The 19939-nt window shown below is 40.6% G+C and overlaps 1 protein-coding gene across 2 annotated transcripts in view; it reads left to right on the plus strand.

The window, feature by feature from the left end:
* The window catches only part of CCND2 (cyclin D2), a 38453-nt gene extending 24503 nt beyond the window's left edge, over positions 1-13950 (plus strand). Inside the window, exons 6-7 of one of the 2 annotated variants that reach the window (XR_004746748.1) lie at positions 12071-12451; positions 12928-13950. Coding sequence is in view for 1 of the 2 variants with exons in the window: in XM_035312460.1 (XP_035168351.1) it covers positions 12071-12226 (156 nt within the window). In the remaining variant the exon portion in view is untranslated. Of the gene's footprint in view, positions 1-12070 lie in introns of both variants that reach the window. The other variant, XM_035312460.1, reaches the window with a different exon arrangement.
* The last annotated feature ends 5989 nt before the right edge of the window (positions 13951-19939 follow it).

Here is a 19939-nt window from a genome sequence, read left to right on the forward strand (position 1 = left end):
GTTTAGAACCACCACACTCACTCAAGAATTCATTTTCTGTTGAGCTGCAGTATAAAATCATGGAAATCTATCTTGAATGGATAGCATTTGAACATGGTCCCTAAAGCACATACACCATTTATTCTCTCCTTTGTAGTGTTCAGGGCCTGTGGTTTTGGAACCAAGTAACAGGACTTGCTGTATCTTATCCTGCCTTATTTGTTGCAGACCACATTTTGTATGCAAGGAAACAACAGACAAAATAGCCTCCAAAGAAAGGAAGAATGAGATAGTTTCCTAAGTTGTCTTTGCCTGAGTTGGCAGCTGCTCTGGTTCATTCAGCTTTTTGTTCCCCAGTGAGTGCTGTGCGTGTGTAGTAACAATGGGGTGATGCAGTTACACTGTAGGCTAATAGCGGAGTTCCGTCAAATCCATTCATAAATGCAGAGAAGGGTGCAGTGCTGTGAGAGCCAGCCAGCGCGCAGAGGAAGTGAGGCCCCCGAATAATGAGCTCCACATCACAAACATAGCTGTCAGAGCTCAGGGGCTGGTGATAGACTGCGATCATCTGGTTGGAGCCTTGCCCCAACCTACGCTGCTGCAGATGTGTGACCTGCTCAAGTTGACAGGGGAAGCTGATAGCAGCCGGCAGATTCCTTTCTGTACGTCCTCTGCTCTGATGCGGCTTTCTGTAAGGCAGGCAGTGTATTACAGCTTTCTCCAGAAATTCCATTTTTTAAAAATAAGTGATCACAGCATTTAGTGCAGCAGCGTAAAAACTAAATTCACAGCTCTCATATGACAGTTGCAGAGTGTTCTTCTGCATGTTGGAGAGAGATTATCAACTTGAAATCTCAAGTCACATTAAGCAAGGAGTATAAATTCCAGCCTGGCATTTGCCCCTGGGTCACCCTGCCAGTGTTTTGGCTTTACTCTTTTTCCAGTTCTGAAAACATTGTTCTCTCCCGTTGCTATGAGAAATACCACAGGAGCAACAGGAAACCAGCAAACTGGCTGTTTAAGCAAACAGTGGAACTGAATCTAGAAAGTATACTGTTGAAAGTGCTGAAAAGACTGAAAAATTGCAGAGAAAAGTGTGCCATCTTTCAGATGCTTAATGCTAGCCATGTTATATATTACATTATTACAATAATGTAACAATAGTGAGTGAAGAAATTCTGGCATGCATCTGATTATTTTTTTTCAACTGAGATGTCCTCATTAGTCTGCATGAAATGCCCTTCGGAACAGCAAATTACTATTCTCTGTACTTTGTAGATGGAAAAACAGAGACATAGAAGTTTATCTGTAATTGATGCTATTTGTTACAGTAGCAAAAATAGGCACATTAGGAGGGAAAATATGTCTGTTTGTAAACTGCATCCATTAGATGTGAGATCACTGAGATACAATAAATGTAGTAAATGGGCATAATATTCCTGCAGCTGCTTTTCAGGCTCTTGTTTGGGAGAATGTCAGAGAGCTACAGGACAGTGTTCTGCAAACGAAGGCTCTAGTTTGGGAAGGAATCCCTGTTTATGTCAACAATGAAGCATGTGCTTTGGAGAGGTTTGAATTGAGGCCTAAATGTGAACCAGCAGAGGAATCCAGCCCTCTTTTGTATCTGGGAGTACAGTTGACATGTTCCATGCTGGAATTAATGTAAATCTCAATTTTTCAATGCATGTAGAACTGCTGCTTTCGTAAGTTACCCAAGCAATGATTTCATGACAAGTGAACAGTGTTGTCACTTAAAATATCTCCAGCATCCTTTCCATATATCATATCAAGTTTTGCACCTAAAAACAGTCCTTTTCTGGTTTCCTTTTTGCAATTAGTTTTAAGAAAGAGGAAGAGATCTTTAAAGCAGTCATCAGGGGCGTTAACAGTTATTTGTGAAGTTGTTAATCTATATGTAGAAAGCTTTAACACAAAAAAAAAGCCAGAAGAATTTTGCAGTGTTCTCAGCTTTGGCAATTTCAGCACACAGCAAAGCATTCAGGGTTTGTATCCAGACTTCTAAATCTTGACAGGAGATGCAGGAGCATAAAGAAGTACCCGGTGGAGCTATAGCTCAGTATTTTGGATTATTTGTGTGCATATGTTACATATATATATATAACAATAGCCCTACTGTTCCTCTTCTGCTGTTGGTTTTAAAAGAGAGTAGGGCTGCTGTTCAGTTTTTTGAAGTCCTTGAGAAATGACGTGCTCCATGATTTAGTGTGATTGCCTTCAGCCTTGTCATTGCAAAAGATTTAATGAATCTCCCTTGCCATTGACCTAAGCTTGGTATAACTTGGACTGTAGTAGCAATGGCTGGCATGTTGGTCCCTGTCAATTGGAGCTGTGTTTTCACTGGATCTTCCAAGCTGTGCTTTTGACAGCTAGATGTCCATCCTTCCCTGGTAGGATTCTGAGATAGGGCATCGCTTCTCCTCAGTCGTTTCCGACTCATCTATTAAAGCTGTTTAACTGAACCAGGCTTCTGCTGGTGCTGGCCTTACTCTTGGACTTCATGGTAAAGCTAAGATCTTGTCAAGAGTTAGGTAATATTTAAATTTAACAGAATTAAAATTGTTTGTTGTTGAACAATAGTTTTGCTGTCTGGGTTCTTTTTTAAATGATGCTGTAACACATCTTCTCTGTCCATTGGTATTTCTATATGAATGCCATCTTGGATAGGCAAAATGGTGCAAGGTTCAAACCAGTTTATGCACACCCAAGTGTTTCCCAGAATTTCATTGATAAAACAATTAAACCAACATTAGGAGTCTTGCCAGGGTAAGGCTAAAACTGTAGTGCAAAAGGGAAATCCAAGAATCACAATATACAATGTGTTGTGTCCTAAAGCACTGTGGAAAAGACAGGAGCTAAGTTCATCACCAGAGCTTACTTCTGCAAGGCATGCCTTCCTGCCTGATGGAGTCAATGAGCAACAAGTCTGAGAGAAACTCTGATGTCTGCTGACACAGGGAGCTCAAGGCTTGGAAAAACTGGGTGTTACATGACCAGAATGGATCCAGGGGTGCATTATCATTTCTCAGCCCTGTCTGGCCACAAAATTAGTCTAGTCGTTTAAGTATGTTTTAGAGTGGTTGTTATCATTGGAGTAAGTGCAAAGATAGACAACAACAGTTACCTTACAGTCACAGAAGCTCTGGATTGATTCAACGTGCAGAAAAGATAGAAAAGATGTATGAATAAAATAAGTTACCTTATTATGCTAAGGTCCACTATTAACATTTGAGAAGAGAAGTGTTTTCCTTTGTGGAGAAGGTGGTGCACTGTTACACCGAGGGATCTGGTGCAGAGACCATTATCATCCAAAAAGTACAATCTATCAACTTCAGTTTGGACCTGGTGTCATGGAGGATTTGAAAATGTCTGTATAATGTCTATGGCAGAAATCCAAGTTAAGTTACTAGAACAATTACAAAGCCCTTCAAAATCCCCTCTTCTCTCCCCCCTTAAAAAAAAAATATATATATATATATCAGTCTGGTCATGGTCTTGCAAGATGGAAAAGATGCCTTGCATCTCTTTAACTCAGTAAAGTTAGGTGGAATGGGTACCCCATGTGAACAGGCTGCTTGGGTCATGATGCTGTGATTCTGGAGATTGGAGCAGTCAGGACTGAGAATCCCACTGATGACGAGTGCAAAGTGAGAGAGAGCCTGTTTGCTGGGTCAACTTGAGTGGGATTACTCAATGATAGCTTGCTAATTGCAATCATTTTCTTAACATTATAAACATTAGTTTAAAACTGGAAGCCGGAGGGGCAATTTGGGTCACATAAATTAATGAATAGTTCAAGAAAATGAATTGTGTATAATATTCTGCATGATCTTTTCTACTACTGCTTATACTTTCAAGACTGTCATGCGTGGAAATGGAAATTTTCAATTATTATTCATCTGAACGACTAGATCCTGCCATAGTGCTGGTGATTCCTCCTTCCAATCATTTTCACTGCCAGCATTTCTATCAGAGCCATGAAGTTATTTTACTCTTCATCACATAGGAAACTATTCATCACACAGGAAAGCATTTATGTTCTTTCAAATGCTTTTCAGGTGTGCTTGTAAAACCAGCTAGAGTTCAAAAATTCTCCACCCCACTCTACAAAAACAACAGAAACAACAAACACAAAAAGCAAATACAATGCTTTTTTAGTTCTGCACATGCTGAAGTAAAAATAAAACTATGGAGTGGAAAGTACCTGAACTATTTTCATCATTAAAACTACTAGACCATAAAGAAGAATGAGGAAGTTGATCCATGTGACACACTTAAAAAACAAAACCAGTCCTACAGTATTCTGAAGGATTGGCCCAATCCCTATGTCGCAAAATCTATGGCCATTACTTCAGTCATTATGCTGTCTTTCAAGGAAGATCTGCTGAAAATAGTGAAATTCATATTTTTTTATTGATTTTTAAAGCTTGAATTTTCTCTTACCAATACTGTCTAGAGTTTGCAAAATGAAAGTCCTCTAGTAAAATGTGTACACATGCAGAAAATTCACATGAAACTTCAAGGGGTTGATAACACTGTCTCATGGGAAGGCCTGGTTGTTTTCCAGGATATTTTTTTTTCCTTTTTTGTATTGTATCACTTAACTTTGGATTGCCAGAAAGTTCCACTGAGGCAAACAGAAGCAGTAGCCCCATCTATAAAATAAGTCACTTTCTATGTCACACTATTGTAGTTGGGTGATAAGATACTCATAATAAACTCGTCTTTTCCTCTGACCTGTAACATTACCATCCATTGGGTATGCTTCATAATGCTTAAAGCGAGTTGCACACTGAGGCTGTGGTTCAAGTACAAAATGCGTTTTTAGGATTTGCTGTGTAAGAATTCAAGCAGTTTGCTCACATGTCATTGGCCATGTGTAAACTTTGTCTGCTAACTCCAGTTTATTAAAAAAAAACACTGACAGGTTTAGTTAGTAACTCATTGTCAAAAAGCATTTTGCTCAAACGTGTCCACGCCACTCCGTGTTGTGTCAGGTTTCATCAGATGTCCTGCATATAGCATGTTGAAAAGACATAATGTGGTCTGAATACCTTGGCAGAAGTGGTCTTAGAAGCCTGTGCGTGATGTTCACAAAATCATCATAATTGGCTGATGGATTAGTACGCAGATCCAGGATTAATGGTTGCACAGCCTCAGGAGGATGATTTGGTTGTATCTCAGTCATCAGTACTGAAGAATCTGGACTAAATCTACTGGTATGTTCCAGCTCATTTTGCTGCATGACTGAGATTCACTCATGAATCTGGCATTAAGGTTTTTCTTCTTACTAGATTTTGATTGTAGAACTTGACAACCTGCAAAATAAAGTGACACCATTTTTAGTTAATGCTGGCCAGACAATTTCAGCTTCTGGATGGATGCTTTATAGGCGAGACTAAAAAGAATGTTTAACTCAGATTAATAAAAACAGAGTTCTAGCATGCAAATATCAACCATATATATATATATATAAACAGTATATATATATATATATATATATACAAATATATATTTGGAAGCTATTTCACACTAAATGCAACATGCTGGTCATCTTGTCATCTTTCCATAGTTTTCTTTGTTTTAAGGACTACTGTGGTACATTATTTTATATTCAAAACATAAGTGTAGACCAGAGCTAATATGTGACAATAAATACATCAGTGGCTTGTGGATCCCCCTGTAAGGTAAAATTCATGCAAACTGTGGCAATTTCAGTCTGGACTGCTTTATTGGTTTTATGTACAAAATGAAGACATCAGAAATGGCCATTCTCTGTATAAAAGTACTAAGAGACTTTAGCCTCTTCATAAATTAAACGAAGCATTATGTTGAGCATTACAAGTTTTTACAATTACAGTGTAAATTATAATGTGTAAGGAGCATATATATATATATAAACAGGCAAAGCTGGCTCCAAATGCTCAGGCCTTATGTTCCATGTGTCACCACCCTTCCTTCCCCAAGCCTGGCTTTAAGGAAATTGCCTCATTAAGCTCTCTAGTCAGTAGCTGCTTGTAAAAAATCTGGCTTATTTTCAAAAGGCCGTGTTATTTTGAAATTTTGCACCATTGTCCCTTAAGAGATTCTTATACAAAAAGAGCATTATGACTATAATCTGTTACAATAGCCTACAAATCAGTGGCTCTGCTCTTTTTTCCACTTATGGGTCTGATCCTGCTCAATTTGGCCATCAATTTAAATGGGAACAGGTTCTGGATCTCCTCCAGGGAGACTTGCTGCAGCTGGAAGTGGCAGCGTGTGGGCTGTGACACTCCATGACTCCCCCCCACTGAGGGGATTCGTCTGTACCAGCTGGGATCGGGTTGTGCTATCTCTGTGGCTGAACCTCTGCTAGCTCCCAAACCAGGGTCACAGAGTAAGAATCATTATCAAGTGGAGCTGCACAAAACCATGTCTGATCATGTGCAAGGTGCCTTTGGCAAGTACATTGCAGATAAAAACAGTGTAGGTAGGGGTGCTTTGCTGAACAGAGCAGAGCCGTTCTCAAAACATTGATTAGGTCTCTTGCATTTTCTTAGAATCTGTTCAGGAAATCTCAGCACCTGTTCCTACAAGCAAGAAGCAGTTTCTACAAACAAGCGGCAGTTTCAGTCACACACGCATAACTGCCTGCCAGTGTAACTGCATCAGCTCTGTACCCTTGAAATGACTTGCTGCTATTGCCATCTCACAAAAAGGTGAATGATTGCAATGGAACTGAAACCCACCCAAGCTAATAGTGGGGGACTTTCTTTATCTGAGTTTCTGATAGCTTTTGGCAGTCAGGTACTTAGGAAGAAAGGACAAGGAATTTGTCCAACTCCCATCATTAAACAATCAGTTCCAGTACTAGGAAATCACTAAGCCCCCAATAATAAAAGAGCAATACACAGCAATAAACAACATTTACCTGATTAAATAAAAGTACACATTCTTACCTTAAAACAACTTGATAGATTTGCCAGCAGCAGGAAAGTGGAAACAGAGGGAAGCCTTTCTCCTTACTTTCCGTTAAAATGACAGGAAAGGAAGAACCCTGTGAGCTAAGGCATGCTAAAATCTTGCTTGTTTGTTATGAATCTCATTCATCACCAGAAAAATCCACTGTGCTCACATTTTATTGCATCTTCAAACACATTTGTCTTACCCTCTCACTTCTGAGACTTCCTGCTCAGCTCCAAGCAAGCTAGATATTAAAGCTTCCCTTCTCTCCAGGAGTGGGATTCCAGCAGACTGCAGTTCCCCTGCCTTCTGGTGGGAGCCAAGCACAGATGTGAGTGTGAGCAGAGACAGGCTGCCCAGTGTCCTGCCTGCCAGACAGCTTTGGGAGGTCGGATTTTAGGCGTACCCTCCTCAGTCCTACTCAGTCTGTAATTAAGCAGATCCATGAAACATGTGTTTGGTAACTGTGTATTTTTTTGATTAACCTCCTGCTGACACGGTTGCCACACGAGGAGTTTTGCAACGTGGAGTGCTGGGAAAGGCAGCAAGCACTGCCGTGGGACAGAGACAGTGTTCAGCGGGAACCCGTATGGGAAGCCCAAGTCCAGTCCACCCAGGGCTGGCACTGGAATGAGCTGGTGTTCTGTCTCCAAAAAATGGGAAGCAGTGATCAGGAGACACTGCTGTGTGGTGATGGCACACAGAGAGAGACTAGCATTTTTTAATATAGCCTTTTAGCCTGGGTGCTGCTGTTTCTCTTGAATTGTCATTTCCTTAGTACCCTGAAAATCCCTGCATCTCTCTGAATTTACTTGGCATTTCAGGTGCTCCATGATTCTCAGTCCCACAGTTATCTACTGGGTGGCAATGACACTGATTATGCATTGGCTGTGGCAGTCAGTGGTTGTGCCCATGTGATACCTGTGATCTTCCAACTGTATCATTCTTGCCCAGAGTGTTGGGATGAACTGCAGGAGTAACAAAAATCAGGGCACAACCCTGAGCAAACTCTGCTCTCTCCAGAATAGGAGAGAGGCATAACTTCTGCCTTCCTCCAAAGCATAGACCTTCTCAATCTTAAGGTCTCCAAATGAAGTTCACCAGACTTGCCAACATCCGTATTAGGGTAGCAAGACTTTTGAGACTGCTCCCAGCTTCCTTCTTCTGCTGTCCAGAGCTAAAACTAATCAGGCGCTGTGAGAAGGGGGCTCCCATCTGCTTACAGAGGGAAACTGCACTTTCATTAACTGGCAGATGAAATTGCTGAGCCACAGTCCATCATATCTGAAAAGTCATGGCAGTCCAGTGAAGTTCCCACTGAGTGGAAAAGGGGAACCATAAACCCCATTTTTAAAAAGGGTAAAAAAGGAAGACCTGGTGAATTACAGGCCAGTCAGTCTCGCCTCTGTGCCTGACAAGATCATGGAGCAGGTCCTCTTGGAAACTATACTAAGGCATATAGAAAATAAGAAGGTAATTGGTGACAGCCACCATGGTTTCACTAAGATTTGTCAGGCAGATTGTGCCTGACAAATCTGGTGGCCTTCTACAGTGCGGTTACATCCCTGGTGGAAGACCTGCTGAGATCAGCTACCTGGACTTGTGCAAAGCATTTGACATCCTTGTCTCTAAATTGGAGAGACATGGACTTGATGGATGGACCATGTGGTGGGTAAGGAATTGGGTGGATGGTCACACTCAAAGAGCTGTGGTCAACATCCCAATGTCCAAGTGGAGATCAGTGATGAGTGGCATTCCACAAGGGTTGGATTGGAATAAGCACTGCTTAACAATTTTTTTGGTCATGGGGGATTGAGTGTACCCTGAGCAAGTTTGCCAATGACACCAAGCTGTGTGGTGCGGTCCACACTGGAGGGAAGGGATGCCATCCAAAGGGACCTGGATAGGCTTGAGAGGTGAGCCTGTGCAAACGTCATGAGGTTCAACAAGGCCAAGTGCAGGATCCTGCACCTGGGTCAGGGCAGTCCCAAGCACAAATACAGGCTGGGCAGAGAATTGATTGAGAGCAGCTCTGAGGAGAAGGACTTGAGGGTGATGGTTGACAGGAAGCTCAACATGAGCTGGTAATGTAAGCTTGAAGCCCAGAAAGCCAGCCATATCCTGGGCTGCATAAAGAGAAATGTAGTTAGCAGGCTGAGGGAGGTGATTCTCCCCTGTACTCTGCTCTTATGAGACCCCACCTGGAGAACTGCATTCAGCTCTGGGGCCCATAGCACAAGAAGGACGTGGACCTATTACAGTGAGTCCAGAGGAGGGCCTTGAAGATGACCAAAAGTCTGGAGTGCCTCTCCTGTGAAGACAGGCTGAGGGAGTTCTGGTTGTTCAGCCTGGAGAAGAGAAGAATCCAGAAGACTTTTTAGTGATCTTCCAGTATCTAAAGGGGGCCTACATGAAAGCTGGAGAGGGACTACTTGTCAGGGCCTGTAGTGACAGCTCAAGGGGTGCTTCACAGAGGGTGAAGCATGGAAAAGTTCAGCTCCAGTGACTGAAACTCAGGGAAGTTGCTAGCTTGTTGTGGAGGTGGTGTTTTTTTTTGGGGGGTAGATACAGTACAGCTGCAAACCAGTGAACTTAACTCCTAGTCAAGTTTTTCTTGAGCAGTCCTACATTCCCCTGCTTTCAAAACAAAAGACAAGGATGGGGAAGACACAGTCTGCCCCCATACATACACTGTGGTAGCAGACTTTTTTAGTATCATTATGCTCTATTTCACCATGGTGTTACTCACTGTGATAATTCTTGCTGAGGGAACAAATTTCTGTGTCTGACTGCACACAGGCAATTCAGATACATACATTTCAATGACATCTCTTTCTAGTTAAATAGTGTTGGCTTTAGCTTGTGTGATCCACATCAATGAATAATTCTATTTTTAATACAGTCAGTGTCCCATCCAACCCATTTTTCCTGTCCAGTTTGAAAAGCCATCTTTGACAGCCTGTCTTTGGCAGATGCATCTTCAGACAAAGGTTGTGATATTCCATTATAGGATGGCTTCATGACAAAGAGAGGACATGACTTTGTAGTTAGCAGTTGCTGACCAGTAGGCAAGAAAAATGGGTGTTTGTGACACACCAGAGCTAATTGCGTGCATCAGGAATGTAAATGTCGGAAGAACAGATACTCTGCATTTGACATGTTTTCCCAGTCTGACCGGGATGACAAACTAAACCTACATACATGAATATTTCAGACTCTTCTTTCTCCTTGAATAACCTGATAGTGTGTGGAGAAAGTGAGTATTGTTGCTGGTCAGAGCCCTGCTCCCTGGAGGTGCACTCACGTTCTGTATTCAGTTCCTGGGCTGACACAAGTGCCTGTGTGACCTGTGGAGGTCAATGCCCATCTGTTCTTCGGCATCCCTTGGCAAAAGTAGCAAGGGCTGTGGTCAGAACACTTTGTAAAATTCATACTAACCAAAACTGCATTTCTCTACTGCCTGAAATCTTCGGGAGAGACCCAGTCCTTAATGTTTCAGTGCTCTATCACAGGCTTCAGTGAGTTCATAGTACTGGTGGTACTTTTTCGAGTATTTTAGAAGGACTCTGCAAGACTGCTTTTAGAAAAAAAAAAAAAAAAAAAAAAAAAAAAAAAAAAAAAGCCTTTATAGTAGCACCACCTGCCCACATATGCAATGTAGTGTTGATAATCAATCCCATCATGCTACACGTAATTGGCATTGTGTTCATACGGTTACGGCTTTAGTTTGCTTTTTCACTTTCTGCTAAAACTAAGAGTTTGTCAATTGTTTCTCACATTTCTCTCTTTCTTTTCCCCCCAGCAACCCCATTATTTGGCCTTCCAACATATTATCAATATGGAACATCCTGTAATACTTCAGCAGTCTTGTTCTTTGTCATTGTGTCTAGTATTAGTGTGGCGAATCCTTCCCATTTCTTTATTCATACCTCATGACTGTTTCAGGACTCATAATGTACAGGGCTCCCAAATCTGTGTTGCTGTACTATATCCTGCTTTTTTCCTAAGTGTTATGTGCTGTAATTTGTAATGTACTTATATCTGAGGCTTGTTTATGCATTTTTGACTTGCATCTTTTTATTGTATCTGTCTTTGCTTCAGTGTCTTCTGTGAATGATTACCAATGGCTATTCCTAAGGATGTTAAAATAGCTCAATTCCAAGAGTAAAGATGTGGGAGGGTACACTATACCTCCTTCTCCTGTGCTACTGAAATCACTTTTTTTTCTCTGGAATGTGTTCAGAGAACAATAATGCTGGCAAATTTGTGGATGCATGTTTGGGGCTGGATTGCTAGTTCCATCGTCATGAACAAAGCCTTATTTCCCTTCAGAGTGCTCAGCTACTGTGCAGCGTGATTTGCTCTGGGATTAAAGCTTGATTGCCTTTTTCGGAGACTTGGCACAGAGATGGTTCTTTCTTGCTTCTCAAATTTTTTAAAAGAAAATAGCAAAATGGCATGAGTTGATGACCTGTGCCGCACCATGTTGGAATATATTTGGAAGCAGTACAATTTAACTCTGTGATGTTTCTGTTATTCTGGACCTTTTCTTCATGCTTAAATTTTCACAGATACACAGACCTTTCTTTTGCTTTTGCTTCGGATAAACGATTGACACAGACAGTGTGACAAGGAACTGCACTTTTGGGGGGACCTCAAAATTCCTGCTTGACTTTAATGTGTTAAACTTGCTTGATGGTAAAAGTGAAGTGCCTCTGTCTGCATTAAATTGGTATAGTCCGTGTGGTTATTTCAGATGAAAAACACATTTTTTTTTTCAGTGAAGACCCAGCCAAGTCATTTAACCTTGGATAGAAGAATGCACAAATTCATATACCCTGCCCTTTGTTTTTCACAAGAGTGCTGAGGAATACTTTGAGTTCTTGCTCAAGACAACACAAATGAGCAAGGACAGGTAAAATACTAAGATTTGGAAATCATAATAAATGTGGAATTATCATTGTTTAACCCAAGAATATTTGTAAACATTGATAATTTTTGAGAATTCAAAGTTATTTTCTGTCACAGCAGAAGTTCCTTAACAATACCCATTTTCTGCTTTTGAAACTTTTACTAGCTTAGTAATTAAAAAAGTAACTAACAGATCAATTTGCTTTTTATCCTTTAGGACTGCCTTAAAGCTTGTCAAGAACAGATTGAGTCGGTGCTAGTAAGCAACCTTAGGCAAGTCCGGCAGCAGCAACAGCAAAGCAATCCTTCTAAGACGGTGGATGAACTGGACCAGGCCAGCACTCCCACAGATGTGAGAGATATCAACCTGTGAGGACATCAGCACAGAAAGTCATGCTTGCTCCCCCAGCCCTTTTATTTTTGTTATTATTTTTAGAGTGAAATCTTTTTTTTTTTTTTTAATCTGCTCCCATATAGAACATATTTAAAGTTCTTTTAGGTTAAAAAAAATACAAAAACTGAATAATGAAAAAAAAAACAACAACAAAACATTTGGCGCCCATGACGTTCTACAGAAGGGAATCCCACAATATATTTGGTAATTGCTATTTGATTATGTATCAGTAATATTAAATGCTTATAAAAGCATACAAGTAGCTAGATAAATGTAAGCCTGCATTTGTGGGAAGAAAGTAGAGTATATTTGTCTGTGTCTTATGACCTAGTGCATACACCCCTTTTTTAGATTTAAGAAAGGAATTGTGTGTGCGATTTTATGGCTTGACTAGATTGCAAAGCAATAGAAGAAGGGGCTAGGGCAAAGTGTGAAAAGGTCCCTGAAGCAATTGAACCATTTTGAATGCAGAAGAGATTTGCTGATCTGTCACCTCTGTTATTAGTCAGAAGTGTTTGTTGGATCTCTGTATGTTAGTTTTGTTTACTCTTGCTGTCTGTGGTAGCTGCTACCTAAGAAAGAAGATGCTTTATTTTGCCAGCCAGAAGAGCAGGTGTTTTTTTGTTTTGTTTTGTTTTAAATTCCCCTCTCCCGTCTGACTTTTTCTACTTTTCCTTCAGAAATGGTTCATTCTAAACACAGCAGCATCTTTGGCATAAGGGCAATCCTCTTTACCCAATTGTGGGCCAAGCCAAAGTTATCGAGTGCTCACATTAGATGGGGGAAATGAACCGATAAATTTCGACCAGTCGGCTATCAGACCGCCTCCGACCTTTGGATTGCAAGATGCAGTGGATCATCTGTCAAAAGCATTATATTCCTTTACAGTGCTAATGCTTCACATCAATGTTAACTTTTGGCAGCTCCTTAGCTTGGTGTAAAGACAATTAAATGATGCTCTGTCCATCTTCCTTTTTAATATATCCTCATTGTGTTAAAGAAGATGAGGTTTGGTATGATCCCTCTTCTGTCTACACAGCTTCCCCCACCACCCCATCACACCTTTTCAGCATTTCAATAACTTTATTGATCCACAGTGAGCGTTATTATAAACCATTTCATTCGAAAAGCACTTTGAAAATTGTTCCTAAGGGATTAAATGAAATGGTTTATGACGAGTTTGCCAAGGAAAAAAAAAGGAAGAAAAAAAAAAGAAAAAAAAGAAAAAGTCACAAAAGCAAAGCATTATAGCTTTTTATAGTCAATATTTTCCAGTATCTGGTGTACTTTGTTAGTTGTGGTGTTGCTGGAAATGCCAACACCTGCTTCAGATGACATTCCTGTCATGACATTCCGGATAAAAGCCTGACGATTTGTATTGTTCAGTGTCACAGAAGGATCTTAATACCACCTGCATGCTTATCCATGGACAATGAAAGAAAATTGCTGGTGCACAAGACACAAGTGGTAAACATCAAGGTGTGTGACTTGGAGTTTTATTACAAAGGTGTATTCAGTGTACTTGAATTTATTTTTCTGCTCCATCTATAAAGAAGAGGCATTTAGATGGCAAAGGAGTTGGAGCGATTTTTTTTTTTTTGCACAATTGTATTAACAGTTTGCAAATATACAGAATGAAGCTGTTGGTTGTAATGTTAAATGTTTGCATTTTTCAGACAAAAATCCAGAACGAACATGCTACTTCGAAGAATATTATATGAATGGACTCAGCTGTATTTGGCTAGATGAGGGTAGAAAATGGAGTAAGTTTTTAAGGTTTTTTTTGTTTTTTTTTTTTTTTTTTTTTTTTTTGCGCTGCTAAGAAGCTATGATTTGTTTCATTCTTATTCACATTAACAGTACTTAGCTGTATTGTTTCACTGAGTGTGCTGCTATTTTATAAACATTTTTATAATATATTATTTTACTGCTTAAATTTCAAATCCTGAAGTAGATGGTTAAGTGGAGATATGATGAGTTCTTTGATTTACTGGAAATGCCCTGTACAGTTTTTTTTTTTTTCCTAATAGCGTGTTCATGATTTTTTTTTATTATTTTATTTTATTTTATTTTATTTTATTTTCCTTTTATTTTCTTTCTTTTTTTTTCCTTCCTGATCATATTCTGCAAAGATGGTATACTTACCTCAGGTTTACTGGACAAGACAAAAATGGTTCCCATTTTCACAATACCTCACAACGTGACAGTTTCTTTCTCCCTGCCGGGAGCCTCAGCGGAGCAGTCGGTGCAAGCGGCAGCTCTTGGGGCCTGCACTTTGGTCAGTGGAGCATGGTCGCGCCGGCTGCATCGGGGAGAAATTGCAGCAAGCAAGGGGCATTGGCTCCCTTTTGGTCTTAGGTGTCCTTTTCATAGTGGAAAAAATGCATTGGTCCAAGCACCTGTCCAGGGGCATTCCCTGCGCATCCAGGCCCTAATCCTGGACACATGGATGACATTCCTGTGGTGGCTGTGCATCTCCCTCCCAGCGCCCCTCTGGGCTGTCATTGCAGCATGGTGGCCAAGCCCCTGGTGGTGTCTGCACAAGACAGGGTCCCAGATGGCGCTGCCCAGCCCCTGCAGGTTGTTAGGTGGGCAGCAGGGCAGCCACCAGGGTGGCCGCTCACAGAATCCTGCTGTTCAAAATGGCCATCACCTTGTGGAGGACCAGGCCCAGCTGCCCCACTGTGCCCCAGTGGCCAGGTGCCAGCCCTCTGCCAGTCCCCTCGGAGCTTTCAGCTGTACTGCCCTGCAGCTCTTGGGTGCACCACAGCATGCTGTGTGAAGCAGAAGTCTTCCTCTTGTTAGGTGACGGTAACTGATGGTAACTGCTCTTAGTGAAGCTCGAGGGCCAAAGTGCTCTTCCCACTGGTGGTTTCAGGGACTGCAGCAGCTTTGGGAGCAAGAGTGGTACCTTAAAGTTTGCCAGAGCATGTTTCAAAAGGAACAAGCAGCAGTGTTGCTGGAAAATGGTGGGTGGATGGCTTTATTCTGACAGTGGTGGCTTTTCACACTGAGAGCATATGAAATTCGGCAATTGCATGACTCTTAGATGATAGTTTTGTGGAAGCACCATGATAATAAGCAAGACTCCAGAAATATGTGCAGCGCACGTATGAGGTAATGTTCCCTGGCAGATCAGGTAATTCTGTGTTAGTGTTTGCATGCATGAGGTTTTGCGCTAATCAATGTTGTTTCTTGGGGAAGTGCACCAGAGGAGTCTGCGAATCAAGAGCAAAATGCTACACATGCTTTGTGTTAGGAGAGCTGCATGCAGAAAGCGTGGGCACTGCATGCATTGCACTTAGATGCTTTGCTCCCCTTCGTTCTGCTAGTCAGTGTGGCTGAGTATAGGCAGGAGTAGTAGCTATGGTGCCTGCCCCTACTCTTGAAAATGACAAAGTTTTGTGGCATCTTTAAGACAGCCATCACAACATCGGCTTCTTGGCCTGATGAAAACACAGGCAAGTCAGTGGACTGAAGCTTAGCGTTTTGCCCCATTGGGGTTTATTTGGTTGCAGGGGGGTGATAGCCCGCCCCATGCCCTCTGGTGTCCTTGTCCCCTGTGGGGCTTCCCATCAAGGCTTCTCTCTGCTGTTTAACCTCTTATGTGGGTCTTTGTCCACTCACAGTTTCATAGGTTTCACTGGAAATCAGTGTAAGTGTTAAGGTCCACTCACCTCACCATGGTGGTAAGCACAAGAAGGGGGCATGAGAGTTGGGTTGGAAGTATCAGCACCAAGTGGCAGCCCCTCATGTGGCAGGGAGACCCATGAGCTCACCACGAGTGCTAGGAGTGTTGTACTCTGCAGTGATGTTCTTTTCAAGTATGTCACATACTTGAAAAGAACATGAACATGAACAAGAACATGAACATTTTCACAGTAGCACCCAAAACAAAAATACTGCATAGTACCTACCCCTTTTAACAGATATTAAAGAATATACTCTTACTGCAAATGAGGTGTAAGATTTCTTCCCTGAATTGCAGATACCATAACAAACTTCCTATGGATTAATTATATATATATATATTTCTGATGATACTTTAAAAGTGCTAAATGGCAGACACAACTGCTAAAACCATTTATGTCAGCTTTCTATCAATGGTACTTTGAAATTCCCCTCCCACCCATTACTGTAGCGTAGGAGCACCTCGCAATTGGTTTATTTATACTCCCAACATTCTTGTGAAAGAGAAAAATATGTTGAGTCCCATTTTGATGTCAATGATTTATGCTTGAATAATTGGACAGCTCTTAAGTACTCAGCAAACCACCTGGCCACTGGATTTTTTCCACTATGTTTATTACCATGTTCTCATGTACCTCAGAAATCACTCTCAGTTGCACAGTTCCTGTTCTCAAACTTTTTTTTTTTTTTTTTTTTTTTTTTTTTGCTTTAACGAGTGTGATGCCATATCAAGTCAGCTATTCTCTCACAATGTGCTCTTTAAGAGGTGTGGATGTTTATATGGTCAGGGGGTGCTAGAAAGTGTGGTAGTAGACATGATCAATGTAAACAAAAGTATTTAGAAAGTATGTGAGATTGTTTTTGATGGATAAGACTCTGATACAGTGTAGTCTTGATTACCTTTTAAAAGGTCTTCTCTGTTCAGTGTTGTCATTTTTATTAATAACCTGTTGTTTTGACTAGTTTAAAGATGGTTTTAAGAAAAGTGTTTTGGCAGGATTAGGTATGCTGTATGGACAATAAACTCACCTTGACCTAAATTTGCCTGTCTTGTTTTTATTCATTCATTGTGCAAAAGATGATGTGATTTTGGAGCCTTTTATCTGGATAGATCATGTTAGCAGGCACATAAAATGGGAACTGTTTAATGTTACAGTCACAGAAGTTTTTCTCTAAAAAAAATGCATTATATGATTGCCTACTGTTTAAGGCAAATTGTGGCTGTTTCTTCCATGAAAGGGTCCAGGGAGATTTAAGGAGAAAAAAGTCCTAAAAATGGTAAATTGCTAGATTAAACATTTTGTGAAAATTAAGTTGAGGTTGTGGAAAAGTGTTCATAAGTACATGGAGTGCACATTTTTGCAACTAATTTAAATTTTATTTAAATATCCAGTTATTTGATGTATTTTAAGGGTTACTGCAACATTCTGTAGTTTTTCTCTGTATAAGCTGTGGGTAAAAAGTGAGGAAAAGAGGGGGTTTTGTGGTGAAACCGGTGGGAAGAAACAAGCCTCCATGCACTAAGTCTTCTTTAGCCAGGTGGCAAGACACAAACCCTCTCTGTCTCTCCCATTTTCATCACAGCTCATGCTGGTGAGGTCAACCTTACTGTAGGTTGACCAACTTCATGCATGACATGTTTGGCCTGCCCTTAGTCTCTCCCGCTCTGCCACACTGTAAACAGGCACTGCCAAGACTGCCCGCTTCCTGATGTAGGTGAAATTCTCCACTGCCATCAAGTAGTAGTGTGCTCCTTTCTAATGAATTTCAGGCTTTTGGGTGCACTTCAGGAGAGCAAGAGGAACTGAAGAATGAAGAAGTATTTGGGCAGACACTGGAGAAAAAGTAACACCGTCATGAAATAAATAATGCTACAGACAAAAATAGAGAAGTGAAATGAAAGAAAAGTGAAGAGGAAAATGAAAGCAAGATGTATTGATCATGGAGAAGGAAAATACTCAAAGGGAAAACACATGTTGCTAAAATGAAGAAACATGACATATATATATGGGGGGAAGGGGGTCATATGTTTCTTCATATATATATTCATATATATATGAACAAATAGAAAAAATCATGGATGGGATAGGAAATATGATGGAAATTGTGAGGTATGAGTCAGGAGATAGAGCCCCTTCTAGCCATAATCACACAAATCAGACCTGTGGTTTACAGCAAGGTCTTTTAAATCTTCCATGGAAATTGACCTGTGAGTCTTCATTTCACAGGTTATCTGCAACAAAGATTTTAACACATAACAAGTCCTTGTGTTCCTCTGGTACCACTTTAACATTACCAACAATCTGCAGCATTTCTCGTGTCTAAGTGCCAAAGAACTGGAACATGTGAGAGTTCTTCCTATACCTTCCATTTGTGTTTTAAAGCTCAAAGAGCCTGGTCTAATTACAGGTCAGATTAATTTATTTCCCTCTGTGGTGTCACTAGTAGTCCTCCTGAAACTTAAGGGATGTGCTCTTCAGCTCTGTGTTTTAGAGGTTTTACTAAAATTAGATTTAGTAAAGAAGAGATTTTCTGTTGTAGATTAAATAAGTGTATGTTTTCAAAATCAGTGGATGTAGTGTGCAGAAGCTAAACTGAAAATAATTGGAAAAAAAGCCTGTTCCCGTTCTTTAAAGAAAGTGGTCTGAATGTTGAGAAGCCACACACAATAGGGTTAAGTTCCATTATGCAGCCTGTGAAACTTTTGTATTGTCATCTTCCTACCATCTGCAAACAATATCTACCCATCATGATCCTATATGTTATATAAGGACAGCCTGAGGATTCTAAGGAGGAACCACAAAGCAAAATCCTGCTTTAAAACAACTGCATGCTGGACTGACTTTTATGTTTAATAAATAAATAAATAAATAAAAATTAATTTGTCCATGAACTATGGAGCCACTTCTTGTTCTGTGCTTCTCTAAAGAAGCAAAGAGCCCTACAAATCTAATGCAACCGGTACAAACAGAATGAAATTCTATCCTTACTAAAGACAGTGAGAACTCCACTGTTGACTTCTAAAAGGTTCAATAATTTTCCCACTAACCTCAGTTCATTCTGAGTTATCATGAGTCCATCTTTCTCAATACAGAGTTAACCGCTGGGCATTTCAATGGTGCTTTATCCTATTAAAATAAACACGTATGACTGTCTAGGTCACTGAACCTCACTGTCAGCAGAGGCCATCAGCCATTATACTTTGTCTAGAAGGATGCACAGAATATCTCCCCACTGTATAAATTACATTAAGTTTCAAGCATACTGCAAATCAAATGTTTTTTTGGTAAAGAATAGGAGCGATGAAGAGCATTAAATGCTGTATCAAGCTCATGGATTGCTCATGGACCATAACAAGATAGAAAATGTGTATTTTAATCTTATGTTTAACAGGGAAGAAACAGGCCAGGCAAGAGTATGACCTTGCTCATACAGGTGACTATTGCTGATACAGGTTTGCACCAGTCTACAATTACTTGCAGCCATAAACATAAAGCAGTTGTATTCAGTTTTTAGAGAAATTATATTAGAGCCTTCTCTGCACTGCTTTGCAAATCACAGCCAGCCAGCTGGCACTAACAGAAAGAGGCTATGCTCTAGTTCTTTGCCCCCCACAGCACACTGAATCATTTCTCCCAATTAAGGGAAAGTTTTTATTTTAAAAAGACTGGGGATCCCTTTAGATCTTTCGAGAAAGTTGGCTGCACCACATTTACTTTGTAGTTCCTTCAAATATTTAAAAAACAACAACAAACAGACAAAAAACCTTCAATTTTTCTTAATGTCATGTTATACTTAAAAGGATTCCCAAAGTGGTTTGCATTTCAGCTGTGTGTGGTTTCAGGGGCACAGGTACCACAATATTTTTACACTAAAACCAGGGGAAAACAGTGAAAATTGTGGATATCTTATTACAGACACATGCAAGAGAGAACATCAGTGCACTGTTCAGCATGGGCTTCAGGTGCACTCTGTGGCTTCTGACTTTCAGAGCTGAGTGGG

Source organism: Oxyura jamaicensis, chromosome 1 (genome assembly GCF_011077185.1).
Source record: "Oxyura jamaicensis isolate SHBP4307 breed ruddy duck chromosome 1, BPBGC_Ojam_1.0, whole genome shotgun sequence".
Taxonomy (NCBI): Eukaryota; Metazoa; Chordata; class Aves; order Anseriformes; family Anatidae; genus Oxyura; species Oxyura jamaicensis.